Raw genomic sequence first — 13959 nt, 5'->3', positions numbered from 1 at the left:
TATCACGGACATTACTAATTCCACAATAGGCTTTATTTTTTACACCAGTTTTAGGTTTACAGAGAAGTGCAGGAACCCTGGAGTTGGCATGTGCCCTTCTCTACACGCAGCTACCCTGTTCGTCACATGTTGGGTCTAATAACCTGCATTTGATGCTACTGAGGAGCCCACACTAGTGTGTTAGTGTGAGCCAAAGACCAGAGTTTCCACCAGGCTTCCCCGGTGCATGGCCCCGTGGGTAGTTTCTACCAGGCTTTCCTGGGCACACAGCCCCATGGGTAGTTTCCACGAGGCTTCCCCAGGCGCACGGCCCCATGGGCAGTTTCCACCAGGCTTTCCTGGGCGCACAGCCCCATGGGTAGTTTCCACAAGGCTTCCCCAGGCACACGGCCCCGTGGGCAGTTTCCGTGAGGCTTCCCTGGGCGCACGGCCCCGTGGGTAGTCTCCGTGAGGCTTCCCCAGGCGCACGGCCCCGTGGGTAGTTTCCACGAGGCTTCCCCGGTGCATGGCCCCATGGGCAGTTTCCACCAGGCTTTCCTGGGCGCACAGCCCCATGGGTAGTTTCCACGAGGCTTCCCCAGGCGCACGGCCCCGTGGGCAGTTTCCACCAGGCTTTCCTGGGCGCACGGCCCCATGGGTAGTTTCCACGAGGCTTCCCCAGGCGCACGGCTCCGTGGGCAGTTTCCGTGAGGCTTCCCTGGGCGCACGGCCCCGTGGGTAGTCTCCGTGAGGCTTCCCCAGGCGCACGGCCCCGTGGGTAGTTTCCACGAGGCTTCCCCGGTGCATGGCCCCATGGGCAGTTTCCACCAGGCTTTCCTGGGCGCACAGCCCCATGGGTAGTTTCCACGAGGCTTCCCCAGGCGCACGGCCCCGTGGGCAGTTTCCACCAGGCTTTCCTGGGCGCACGGCCCCATGGGTAGTTTCCACGAGGCTTCCCCAGGCGCACGGCTCCGTGGGCAGTTTCCGTGAGGCTTCCCTGGGCGCACGGCCCCGTGGGTAGTCTCCGTGAGGCTTCCCCGGGCGCACGGCCCCATGGGTACTTTCCGCCAGGCTTCCCCGGGCGCACGGCCCCGTGGGTAGTTTCCGCAAGGCTTCCCCGGGCGCACGGCCCCATGGGCAGTTTCCACCAGGCTTCCCCGGGCGCACGGCCCCATGGGTACTTTCCGCCAGGCTTCCCCGGGCGCACGGCCCCATGGGCAGTTTCCACCAGGCTTCCCCGGGCGCACGGCCCCATGGGTACTTTCCGCCAGGCTTCCCCGGGCGCACGGCCCCATGGGCAGTTTCCACCAGGCTTCCCCGGGCGCACGGCCCCATGGGTACTTTCCACCAGGCTTCCCTGTGCACACGGCCCTGTGGGCAGTTTCCAGCAGGCTTCCCGGGCGCATGGCCCCATGCGTGGGACAACTGCATCCCGTCGTGTCTGCAGCATTAGGGTGTCAGGACAGCTGTGCTGCCCAAAAGTGCCCCGTGCTCCCAAGGCCCCCGTCAGGTCCATGTAGCAGCTGTACTCGGGGGCCCCTGGGGCAGGAGGCAGCTGGGAGTGGGGATGGGGACCCCGAGAGTCCACATGTACCCCCCTGGCGCCGGCTGACTCAGGGTGCCCTGAGAGGCTTAGCACAAACGAGGAGACGGTGCTGCCTCTGCCCCAGCCAGTGGGGAGCCGGGGGGCCCCAGGTAGCAGCCCTGGCCCCTTCTGGGTCAGGTACAGTTTGGGGGCCGTGTTTCTTCAATCAGGAGCAGGCTTGTCCGGGGGGCTGGGAGAGGCCGAGCTGTCCATCCCTCTGACCTCCGCCGCCCTGAAGGAGAGGGGCAGGGCTCCCCTCAGCTGTTTCCTCAGCAGGTCCCAAGGCCAAGCAGGCTGACCTCTGACTCCCGCCGAGCCCCCCTCCCCTCGCCTGCCCTGCCAGGGGTGGGCAGAGGCCTCGGGTGGGGAGCGGCTCTTAGGGTGATAGGGAGCGAGAAATCGGTCACGCACATCCACCCCCAGCGCTTGTGCAGGGAAAGTCCAGGCAGTCACTTCAAATGCCACGTTCCATCGGGCTGGGACCAGGGACATGGAGGGAGGCCGGCCCCGGCCTGGCCAGCTCCCTGCACAGCCGAGCTCCCGCTGGCTTCGAGAGCCGGCCCGCCAGGCTGAAAATATTTTCCAAAACGGTGTTGTCATCCAACGGTGGCGCCGTTCCTCATAATTGTTGGACCCTCGGTGTTTCCAGAATCTTCCCTGTTCCCCATTTCCGTTTGAAAGAGGAGCCTGGGAAGGAGCTCACGGGCTTTGCCAAGAACGAAGGCCCCTTCTCTGGAGCGACACCCTCTTCACGCCTGTTCATAAACAGGACGCCTCGCGACCCGGCCGCCCGCCCCACGGCCCTGAGGAGGCAAACGCGGTCACCTCCGTGAGGACCTGCCTCTCTGGCCTTGAACCGGCTCCCGCAGCCGGGGGCAGTGGCCGTGGCCTCTGAGCCCCGGGCCCCGTTTGTAAAGCCAGCGTGTGGCCCGCCTCGGGGGCGCATTCGTTCACATTGCCCGGCAGCAGCCCTGCCCGGCCGAGCAGGAAGCCCTGTGGGCGCAGGGTCTTTGGTTCCACCCTCGTGCCAACGGGCAGTGCCCAGGACCTGGGTGTCCCCAGCCCCGGGAGCCGGGCCCTCTCCCCACAGGGAGTCACTGGGCAGCTCTGCAGGGGTCCTCATGTGCACACACTCACACCCGCACACGAGCACACACTCATACATGCACTCACCATGCACACTCAGGCACATGCACATGCTCACAGTACATAAAGCATGCACGCTCACGTACACACCTGCTCACGCTCACACATGCGTACCCTCCCACCCACGCACACACTTGCACTCATGCCCACACATACACAGGCACATGCATTCGTGTATACACATGTGTGCACACACTTGCTCTCACACACATGCACCCACACGTACACTCACCGTGCACACTCAGGCACACATGCTTGTGATACAAGCACATGTGTTCATGTACACGCCTGCTCACGCTCACACATGCCTACCCTCCCACCCACGCACATACTTGCACTCGCATGCCCACACATATACAGGCACATGCATTCGTGTATACACACGTGCGTGCACACAGACATGTACCCACACATGCTCTCACCATGCAACTCAAGGACACATGCTTATAATACAAGCACACATGTTTGTGTACACACCTGTTCACGCTCACACGTGTATACCCTCACACCTGTGCACATACTTGCACTTGCATGCCCACACAGGCACATGCATTCGTGCATACACACATGTGCACACACATACACTCACCTTGCACGCGGGCACACGTGCTCATACAAGCACATGTGTTCATGTGCATGCCTGCTCACATGCACACATGCATGCCCTCACGCCCATGCACATATTGCACTCACGTATGCTCGCACATACGCTCAGTTGCTCACGCACACGCTGACACGCTCAGTCGCACACACCCTGCGAGTCTAACCGTGTTTCCCCCGGCAGGTGGCAGCGCCGGCAGCGCCGTGTCCGTGGCAGTGAAGGCGGCCCAGGAGCTGCAGGAGGGGCAGCGCTGCGTGGTCATCCTGCCTGACTCCGTGAGGAACTACATGTACGAGGTCCCCGCGCCCCGGGACCCCCTCCCGCCTGTGGGGGCCCCTCCAGGGCCTGCGAGCGTGCCCCTCCCTGGCTGCCGTGGCTGCAGCTGGGACTGACAGGGCCCGTATGGGGACCGCGTGGCACGAGGAGCTGGACCCGGGTATACAGAGGGCACCTGCCACCCCATTCCTTCCGCTCCCTCCTCTAGGGCTTGGCTCATGGTGCTCTCAGCTGCAGCTGCTTCCACCTGCCCTGACCCCCGACCCCTGGGCCTGGAGAGTGGGGGCTGGGCCCCGTACTGGGGTTGTTGGGACAGGGGCGTCTGACCGTCCATCCCCCAGGCGCCCTCAGCTCAGAGGATGCCCCCCCTGCCGCGGCAACGCGAAGCCTCCAGCTCTGAGCTCCTCCCACTGGGCTGAGGGGCGTGGAAGGATGCACCCTGCCTTGGGGTGTGGGGGGGCGGGCCCCCGGGCTGCAGGGCTCCTCCAGGGAGCCGCGGGGTTCACGCGTTTCCAGGAGCTGAGCTGCCCGTGGTGGTGCCGGGCACTCCTGGGCTCCCCGACCGGCACCCCCGATGGGCGTGATGCACACTCGATGGCCGGGCTGCGTCCAGTGGCGCCCTGCGTGCACCTGCTGGGGGAGGGAGGGCGTGCGAGTGGCGTGTGCATACATCTGGCGGCGTGGGCTCTGGGCCATCTCCTCTGCCCCGCGCTGGGCCTGCACCTTGAAAGCAGGCCTCCCTGGGCGCCTCTGTGGGGAGGGGCCGAGAGGAGTCGCTGGAGCTGGAGGATGGCGAAGGTCCCTGGAGAGGTCCCAGCCCACTGCCCATGCCCAGGCTGACACCCCCGGCTCGCAGCCCGTGCGCTCTGGCGGCCCCGCGGCCGGCGGGTGGGGTGCCCCCTGGTGAACCCCGTCCCCCGTGGCTGCAGGTCCAAGTTCCTGAGCGACAAGTGGATGCTACAGAAGGGCTTTCTGAAGGAGGAGGCGGCCGTGGGGCAGAAGCCCTGGTGAGGATGCAGCGGCTGCGCCTGCGCACCCGGGGGAGGGGGGCGGGCCTGGCCATGCAGCCGTGCCCACAGCCCGCCCCCCCCGCAGGTGGTGGCACCTCCAGGTGCAGGAGCTGAGCCTGTCCGCCCCGCTGACGGTGCTGCCCTCCGTCACCTGCCAGCACACCATCAACATCCTCCGAGACAAGGGCTTCGACCAGGCACCTGTCGTGGACGAGTCGGGGTCCGTCCCAGCGCCCCCGTCCCGGGCCGCTTGCGGGGGGACCCCGTGTCAGAGGCGCAGGGCAGGGCGGCCGTGCATCCCCACTGTGTCGGGCTGGCTGGGCACCCCACCCCCACCCCGCCCCTGGGGTCCCCTCTTCCAGCGGCCGGAGTGCCCGCCCGGGTGCACCGGGCCTTACGCTCCGGCCCTGCCAGGCCCTGCCCTGGAGCAGGGGCCGCCACCACTGCCCGGCTCCGAGGACACGGGGGCTTCGTGTCAGGCGTGCCTGGCCTTCTAGCCCTGGAGCCCCGTTTTCCGGAAGAGCGGGCCCCCGAGAGGTCTGCCCCGAGCCTCTTGGGGACCCTCGGAAGGACATGACATGCAGCCACCGACCCTCTGCCTGGATGGCCAGCTCGGGGGCGCGCTGGGTCCCACGAGGAGGCGGGGCTTGTCTCAGGCCGCCCGCTCTGACTCCAAGGCCACCATCGGTGGGGGCGTGCCCTGACCGCCCCCCCCTCCCCTCCAGGGCCGTCCTGGGAATGGTGACTCTGGGCAACATGCTGTCGTCCCTGCTGGCCGGGAAGGTGCAGCCCTCGGACCAAGTCCACAAGGTCATCTACAAGCAGTTCAAGCAGGTAAGCGCGCCTGGACCTGCGGCCGCTCGCAGCCCTCCCGTGGGCAGGGGTATCGCTGCCCGGCCCCCGGGACCCCCCGGTGCCAGCCGGGCTCGCGCTGGCCACGCCGTCGGCGCCGTAAAGCAGCTCCAGCGGGGAGAGGCCGCCGTGGCGAGGGCTCATCCGCGTGGACCGCGTGTGGGCGTGTCGGGGTACGCCGGCAGGCCCTGGACCCCTGCCCAGGCTGGTGGGGCCTCTGTCCGGACGCGGCTCGGCAGCAGGTCCTCGCTCCTTCCCGTGCTCGTGTTCATTTAACACTGCCAGGTGTGCGTCCTTGGTCGCAAAGGACTAGAATGTTCTGGGAGAAATAGCAGCAACTTGGCCCCTTGCTGGGCTGAGCCCCCCGGGGCACGGCAGATCCCGAGACACACCCTCAATGGGAAGCAGCCACCAAAGGGCCCGGGCATTGCCGCCGGCACGGGGGCCCCAGGGTGGGCAGACAGGCCTGGCGGTCGGGGTCCCTCGGGTGTGGCACTGGCGCTGCAGTTAGCTCTGCTGCTCCTGGGAGCTGAGGGGCTCGGCCCAGACCTGGGGAGAGGTAGGTTTTTCTCTTTTCCGGTCATGTGCACATATGTAATACATGCACGCGCGCACACAGGCACACATAGGTGCATGCTCACACGTGCACACGCGGCCCTTGCATCCCTACCCCGTGGGAACACGGAACTACTTCAGCAAACCCCGAGGGTCAGAAGGGCGCTGGGCCTGCCTCTGGCTCAGGTCCTCCTAAAAATACAGAACAGGTGCCTTGAATGGGATTTCAGGAGAATGTGGGGACAGCAGGTGACGGCTCTTCAGACGTCCCCCGCTTCGGGGCAGCCGAGGCCACATTTCCTGTCTGCACGTGGCTGGGCAGAGATGGCCCCCGGTTCCATCTGCCGGCCCCGTTTTCTGTCCTGCCCCAAGTGGCGGCACCCTCTCCCTGCCCCCGGGAATGTGCCCCCCTCCCGGAGCCTGGGTGCAGGCCCCTCCCTGAACAACGGGGCGGAAGGCCGCCCTCTCCAGGCTCTGGGGCCAGCTCGCCCTTCCCCGCCCCGGGTGGGCTGCTCTCTCCGCCCGAGAAGGTGCTTCAGTCCTGACCTCCTGGGCTGCTGCCTTTCAAGTCATTTTTCCTTCACTCTGTCCTTTTTCCATCCCTTTCTTTAAAAAATTTATTTCTCTCCCCCCCACCCTGCTGTTGTCTGCTCTTTGTGTTCACTTCTGTGTGTTCTTCTGTGTCCGCTTGCATTCTTGTCAGCAACACCGGGAATCTGTGTCTCTTCTTGTGTCATCTTGCTGTGGCAGCTCTCCGTGTGTGCGGCGCCATTCCTGGGCAGGCTGCGCTTTTTTCACACTGGGCGGCTCTCCTTACAGGGCGCACTCCTTGCACGTGGGGCTCCCCTATGCGGGGGACACCCCTGCATGGCAGGGCACTCCTTGCGCACATCAGCACTGTGCATGGGCCAGCTGCACACAGGTCAGGAGGCCTGGGGTTTGAACCGCGGACCTCCCATGTGGTAGGCGGATGGACACTCTTATCGATTGATCCAAGTCTGCTTCCTCTCCATGCTTTTTGTCCAGGCTGGCAGGCTCCATTCATACAGATCTCACACAAAAGCTGGTTGGTTTCCCGTGGAGCACGCAGGGGTCCCAGCCGTCAGGCAGTGGGACCTTCCCTGGGTCCTTCCTGACAGCCACGTTTCCAGCCCTGACCTGCACGAAGCAGCTCCTGGGTCTGCGTTCGCTTACGTCCTCACACGGGGCATGATTCTCTAAGGTCTCATTTTCCAAAAAATTGAGAATTTTCCAAACCACCAATTTCTGGTTTCTTTGTGCCCAGAAGCCCGGTTTTGCTTATCTCCTCCCTCTCACATTTTACTATGAGCCGCAAGGAAACCCAGGCTGCACTTGCCACGTTTAGTTTGGAAATCTCAGCTAAGTACCCAAGCTCGTCACTTTCAATTTCTGCCTTCCATCTGACATCAGGGCACGATTTTGCCAAGTTCGCTGCCACTTTAAAACAAGAGTCGCCTTCCTTCCGGTTTGCAGTGGCACATTCATCACTTCTAAGGCCTCGTCTTCAGCATCTTCAGCATCCATGTTTTTACCTACAGTCTCTCCAAAGCCATCGAGGCCTTTTCTGTCAAGCGTCTCATCTTCCTCTTAACCCAATTATGAAGGTTTTCCCACAGTCTTGGTATTTGCTATTGCAGCAACCCCCTCTCCTGGTACCAAAATCTATTTTAGTCCACTAGGCTGCTGAAATGCTCGATACCAGAAGTGAGTTGGCTTTTACAATGGGAATTTATTAGTTCACGAGCTTACAGTTCCAAGGCTGAGAAAAAGTCCAAATCAAGGCATCGTCAGGCAACGCCTTCTTCCCAAAGACCACCGCTGGTGATCCTGAGCTCCTGTGTCCCGCGGCGAGGCACATGGAGCGGCTCCTGGTCTCTGGGGCTTCTTGTCTCCAGCTTCTTGGGTCCATGGCTTGCTCAGCTCCTGCAGCTTTCTCTCTCTCTCTGCATGTTCATCCTGTCCATAAAGGTCTCCAGTAAGGGGATTGGGACCTACCCTGGGCCATCCCTTAACTGAAGCCTCCTCATCAAAAAGTCCCACCCTCAGCAGGTTCACACCCGCAGGCCTGGATTAGCCCTAAGGACATGATTTTTCTGGGGCCCATAAATGCCTCAAACTACCACAGGAACATCTTGAATTTCTGCACTGCGTTTCTTACAGTCGATGAACTGTTATCGATACGTTGTTGACTCTCAAGTCCAGGGTTCACCTTGGACTCCCTCTTGGTGCTGTCCAGGCCCGTGGGCCCTGACAAATGCCCCGTGCCCCGTGTCCAGGCCGCAGCACCCTGCAGAGTCCTTCCCCTGCCCACCCCTCTAGCCCGGCGGCCCCTGCTCTCCCACAGTCTCTGGCTGGACCTCTTCCAGATGGCCGTGCAGCCTGTGGCCCTCGGGCTGCTGCCTCCACTGGGAAGTGCACATTTCAGGGGGATCTTTTCGTGTCTTGATGGCTCAGCTGAGGGTCTTTTTTACAAACATGGGGATGGGAGTGGGAGGGGATGGGGCAGCAGGGGCCGTGATGCCAGTGGGTGGACAGGTAGGGCGGGGTGGTGGGGGCGCCGGTGGGGGCCGTGACAGGGCCAGAGGGTCAGTGAGTGGACAGGTGGGGCTGTGGCGAGGCCAGGGGGGTAGTGAGCAGACAGGTGTGGCAGAGCCCTGGTGGGGCCACTGGCGGGCCATGGGGTCAGTGGGTGGATGGGCCAGGGGTCTGGTGGGGGCACCAGCAGGGCCATGGTGGGGCCGTGGTGGCAGTGGGTGGACAGGTAGGGGCTGTGGGGGCAGCGGGTGGGCAGGTGGGACAGGGCCCTGGTGGGGGCACTGGTGGTTCGTGGGGTCAGTGGGTGGACAGGTAGGGCAGGGCCCTGGTGGGGGCTGTGGGTGGACAGGCAGGGCAGGCCCCAGTGGGGGCACAGGCAAGACCCTGGTGGGGACACAGGTGGGGCCGTGGCAGCAGTTGGGGCACAGGCAGGGGCTGTGGGAGTAGTGGGTGGACAGGTGGGGCAAGGCCCTGGTGGGGACACAGGTGGGGCCATGGTGGCAGTGGGTGGACAGGTAGGGGCAGTGGATGGGCAGGTGGGGCAGGGCCCTGGTGGGGTCACCAGTGGGGCCGTGGCAGGGCCAGGGGGTCAGTGGGTGGACGGGGCAGGGTCCTGGTGGGGGCACCAGCGGGCCGTGGCAGCAGTGGGTAGGCAGGTGGGGCAGGGCCCTAGTGGTGGTACAGGCGGGGCCATGGTGGGGCTGTGGGGGCAATGGGTGGGCAGGTGGGGCCATGGGGGTAGTGGATGGGCAGGTGGGGTAGGGCCCTGGTGGGGGCATCAGCCGGCCGTGGGGTCAGTGTGTGGACGGGGCAGGGGTCTGGTGGGGGCACTGGCAGGGCCAGGGGGTCAGTGGGTGGACAGGTGGGGCAGGGCCCTGGTGGGTGGACAGGTAGGGCCTGTGGGGGCAGTGGGTGGGCACGTGGGGCAGGGCGGTGTGGGCACAGGCAGGGGCAGGGCCCTGGTGGGGGCACTGGTGGGCCGTGGTGCAGTGGGTGGGCACGTGGGGCAGGGCGGTGTGGGCACAGGCAGGGGCTGTGGCCCTGGTGGGGGCACGGCGGGCCGTGGTGGCGCGCCCAGCGGCCGCAGCGGGCTGACGGCACCTTCTCTCACAGGTCCGCCTGACGGACTCCCTGGGCGTGCTCTCGCGCATCCTGGAGACAGACCACTTCGCCCTCGTGGTGCACGAGCAGATCCAGTGTAAGTGGGGCTGGGGGGGCTGTCCCGGCCATAGGGGTGCCAACCCATGGCACCCCTTCCTGCAGGTGGAATCTGCCCCAGCCAGGCGGGCCGGCCCCTTCCTTGTCCCCAGCCCCAGGCCCCCGGGCCGAGGTACCCCCAGAACGGGGGGGCCTCTCTCCCCCCTTCCCACACTCGGGGAGCCCCTGTGAGCGGTGATTCCGGTGGAGCACCCCGATGGGGGGGCAGGCCGAGCAGGGGCCCCTCGGCGCACGGGAGGGGCGTCGGCTCTCGGTGCCCCTCGTCCAGGCCGCGTGGGCTGGGGGCTCGGGCGCCTTGGGTCGAGCAGGAGGGGGCCAGTTTCCACTCTAAGGGCTGGTCCAGAAAAACCTGGAACGGTCGCGTGCTGACCCCGGGCTCCTCACGGAGGTCCGCTCTCCGGCCTCCTCCTCTGGGCCCCTGGCCAGGGCCCGCGCGGATCTCAGGGAGCCCCCCCATGTGGGACCCCCTCAGGACCCCACTCCCGGCGCGCCTGGTGCTCTAAACCCTGCCGGGCCCCGGGCGAGCCCGAGAAGCGTCGCCGCCCCCGCCCGGCCCGGGGCTCTGTGGGCCTCAGTGGCACCAGGTGACGCCCGTCCCTCGGCCCTACAGCACAGGACCAGGCCTTGCTGGCGGCGGCGGCGGGGGGGCCTGCAGGTACGTACGCGGCGAGCGGCCCCCCATGAAGGGGCGGCTTCTGCATTCAGCCCCCGCCATCCACCCCTGCCCCCCTCGCTCCCGGCAGCCGCGGGGCCCGCGGGCGGGGGGTGTCCTCCCTCTTGGTGTCGCGCTCTCCTGTGTTCGAGCATCTCCGACGCTCGCGCCTGCAGAGCCGCCCTCGCCCGCGCGCCCCTGGCATTGGGGCAGGTTTTCTCCTCCGCGCCCCTCTGCTTTTTCTGCGGCACCCCAGGGCGGCGAGTGGTGCCCCGGGAGACCCAGCCGTGCCCCTCCCCACCCCCCGGCCCACGGCCAAGGCAGGGTGAGCGGCGCCCGGAAGCCGGACCCCGCCGGGGCTGCCGGGGCACCTGCGCGCAGCCCGAGGGACGTGTCCACTCTGAACTGGGATCCCCTAGAAGTGGATTTGGAGGCCAGGGTCGAGCCGTTCCTGGGTGTGACAGTGACAATCTCATCCCCGGGCTCGCGCCACGGGCCCGAGGGCGTGACGCTCTGGGTGGCTGGCCAGGGCCGTGGTCCGCGCTCGGCGGCCGGCTGGGGGCAGAGCCACGGCCGCTGGGGTCGGGGCGCGCGCCCCTGGCCTTCCGCGCTGGCGCCCTGCTCTCCCGCGACGCACGTGGGGGTCGGGGGAGGGTGGGGGCCGCAGCGGGTCCCCGCGTCCGCGCGCCTCACGCCGCGGCCCCGCTCCTCTCGCCCCCAGACCACGGCCAGGGGACGTCCAGCAAGAGGCAGACGGTGTTCAGGGTCGTCACCGCCATCGACCTGCTGACCTTCGTGGCGACCCGGGCGCGGGCGCAGAGGACGAGCTAGAGCCCGGCGCGCCTCGGGCTCCGGGGGCCGCGGCGCCCGGCCTGCCCCTCCGCGGCGGGGCTCCGTGCTCTCGGCTTTCGTGGGCTCTGAACGTGGGGTTCCGGGCCGCCCGCCCGGCGCCAGCGGGGAGCGAGGGGGCAGGGCGGCGCCCCCGCTGCCCTCTCGTTGCCCCCGGCCACCCCGACCAGCCCGGCGTGTTCTGTTAGGCTCATTTAGCTTCTTTAAGATGCTTCTTTCACTTTAGCTTTTTAATTGTAGAGAAGTTGTAGTTTATGGGAAAATCAGGCAGAAAATTGAGTTGGCATAGCCCCCCTAGTCGTCCACCTAACGGTCCCCAGCTGTTAACCCTTTGTGTTCGTGTGGCTCTCTAAGAAGGCTCAACAAGGAGAACTTACTCCAGCGTAGCGGCCGGGTGGATGAGCTCCTGCGCGGGTGGACGGAAGGTGGAAGAAAATGCCTCTTCTGGAGAGGGCCACGGGCGGGGACAGCACGGGCCCCGGCGGCGGGTCAGTTCCGTCCCTCCTCGCGGGCAGCGGTGTCCACAGGGGCCGTGTGGCCCCCACGAAGCCGCGTCCTGCGTCCGCACGAGGCGCTGCTGCTCCCTCCTCACTGTGGCGCCAGCCCCCGGCGTCGTGGTGACAGGTCCTGGCAGTGCCCCCCCGCCCCGGCCGCCGGGGCCGCCCTGCCCGGGGCCAGCTGGACGCACCACGGGGACGTCCTGTCCACCGTGGCCGAGGCGTCGGATGGCCCCTGTCATTGGTTCCTGAGGTCCGCGCTGTTTTTCCGGCAGCGGCTTCTCGCCCACTTCGTACACTCGCATCTGGGGGCCGCCGCGGGTGCTGGAATTAGGGCCTTCTCGTCACTGCCACCCTGGCCGTGGCCACTAGGCTACTTTTTAAATTTCCTCTGTCACCTCCGTGTCTTCCTGGGTGTCCTCTCGTGAAGCGGTGGCCGCCGGCGGAAGCGCCGCTGCTTTCCAGGCTCCAAGCGGCGGCACGAGTCCAGAGCTGGGCCCGCGGCGCTGGCCGTGAAGGGCCGGGCAGTGCCTGCTCTGGGCCGCAGGGGGGACCGTCGCCATCCCAGCTGCCCGGCTCGGCCCACGCGTGGACGGCAGCCCCCAGTCAGAGGGGAGCCGGCCCGGCTGCGCTCCACAGCTCTCAGTTGATGGACCGAAACGCAAGTTTCATTTCCTCTTCTCCTGTTGGGCGGCGTTACTCTTTTCCCTTTTCTTAGCCATTTAAAGATGTGGACAGGGTCAGCCCACGGGTGCTACCAAAAGAGGCGGTGGGCGGATTTTGGTCATTGGGCTGTAACTTGCCGACCCCTGATCTGGGGTCGTGGCCGAGGGTGGGGAGGTGGGCTTCTCCTGAGTGGGGCCCCCCACGAGCGCCCGGGAAGATGAGGGAGACGGGGCCGCGGGCTGGGCCAAAGCAGGCAGTCCAGGACTCCCAGTTGTTCATCGTGGGCAGCGGGAGGAAACGGAAGTGAGTTCAACTCTAGTGAGCAGGGGTGGCCGCCTCCGGCTGAAGGACGCCACTGGCTCTGGACGAGGGCTCCTGAGAGCGGCCGCAGGAGGACGGACGTGGCTAGGGCAGCCCGTGGGCCGACTGGCGCCTCTGAAAATCACAACGGCCTTTTCTTGTTAATGAACTTGCTCCAAGAACCCTCAAGCCTTTACTCTCAGCACCACCTTACCTTAACTGGTAACATTCTCCCTCGGCCACTCACTTGTGGCATCCTCTATTACAGTTTACGGGGTGTGAGCCTGAGGTCCTAGTGGCCCCCAGAACCACTCCTGCCTTTTCTGAGTTATCCTTCCAGGGGAAAGCAGCTTTGAGTTGAAGCCATGCTGAGGGAATTTTCTCATTGGTCCTCCTTCCTGTCTTGGGGTGGGGGCGGGTTGTGCAGCATGGTCACACTTCCAGATGAAAACCAACCTCAGTGGGAGGAATTCGCTTGAGGGAGGTGCCGCAGACGGTGGTGGGAGCTGATATGCACGCAACTTTGTGGATCCGGGATTGCTTCTCGCTCTTAATTTCTGTTGACAAAAGTAAACAAAATGAAAACAAATTTTTTTCGTGAACAAAACTTACATGGGGCTAAAAGCTGAATGTGATGAATGGGGATGAATAAATTTGATGTCTTCCAAAACTCTCGTGCCGTCAGGAGTTGAAATTGTGCACCCCGTCCAGGAGCCTGTCTTCCGGAAGGGCAGGTGGGGGGTGGTCGGTGCTCGCCTTCTAGCACACGGCTCGTCCTGTCTTTATTGAGGGGTTTCTAACAGCCGAGCACTGTGCCCGGAGGGTTGGAGCAAGCCCGTGCACCTGCAGCAGAGAACAGCCCACGGCGGGTGAGCAGCTTCTGGAATGTTCCGGGCCCGGTGCAGCAGGTTCAGCCATAACCCACGGAGGGATGCGCAGCCAGAGGCCCCGTCGCGAGCCGGGTGGTGGCTGAGCACCGCGGCCCTGCCCGCTGGCCCCCACCGTGGATGGGCGCTGCTCCTCGGCCCAAGCCTGTGGCCGAGGGGGGCAGGGGCTCCTCCCGACGGCCGAGCTGGCCCGGGCACGGGTCACTGGGTGAACCAGCCGGCCACGCGCAGGAGCCGGTCCCGGGGGGCCGGCGGGGCTGCGGGGGGCCCTGGTCCAGGGGCCGCCGAGGAGGCTGCGCAGAGGGTGACGCCATCTCAGATTCTGGGGAC

At 65.5% G+C, this 13959-nt stretch overlaps 1 protein-coding gene across 5 annotated transcripts in view; it reads left to right on the top strand.

The window, feature by feature from the left end:
- Positions 1-13412, top strand: part of CBS (cystathionine beta-synthase) — a 31315-nt gene extending 17903 nt beyond the window's left edge. For 3 of the 5 annotated variants that reach the window (XM_058296296.1, XM_058296297.2, XM_058296295.2), the window contains 7 exons: positions 3495-3600; positions 4517-4594; positions 4683-4817; positions 5323-5431; positions 9674-9758; positions 10389-10433; positions 11152-13412. In XM_058296296.1, the coding sequence (XP_058152279.1) occupies positions 3495-3600; positions 4517-4594; positions 4683-4817; positions 5323-5431; positions 9674-9758; positions 10389-10433; positions 11152-11261 (668 nt within the window). In that variant the 3' untranslated portion in view covers positions 11262-13412. The remainder of the gene's footprint in view (positions 1-3494; positions 3601-4516; positions 4595-4682; positions 4818-5322; positions 5432-9673; positions 9759-10388; positions 10434-11151) is intronic. The other 2 variants (XM_058296300.2, XM_058296298.2) reach the window with 2 other exon arrangements.
- The last annotated feature ends 547 nt before the right edge of the window (positions 13413-13959 follow it).

The sequence above is a fragment of the Dasypus novemcinctus genome, chromosome 4 (assembly GCF_030445035.2).
Source record: "Dasypus novemcinctus isolate mDasNov1 chromosome 4, mDasNov1.1.hap2, whole genome shotgun sequence".
Classification (NCBI taxonomy): Eukaryota; Metazoa; Chordata; class Mammalia; order Cingulata; family Dasypodidae; genus Dasypus; species Dasypus novemcinctus.
The sequence above is the reverse complement of the archived record's forward strand: the minus strand, read 5'-3'. Positions and strand labels throughout refer to the sequence as shown.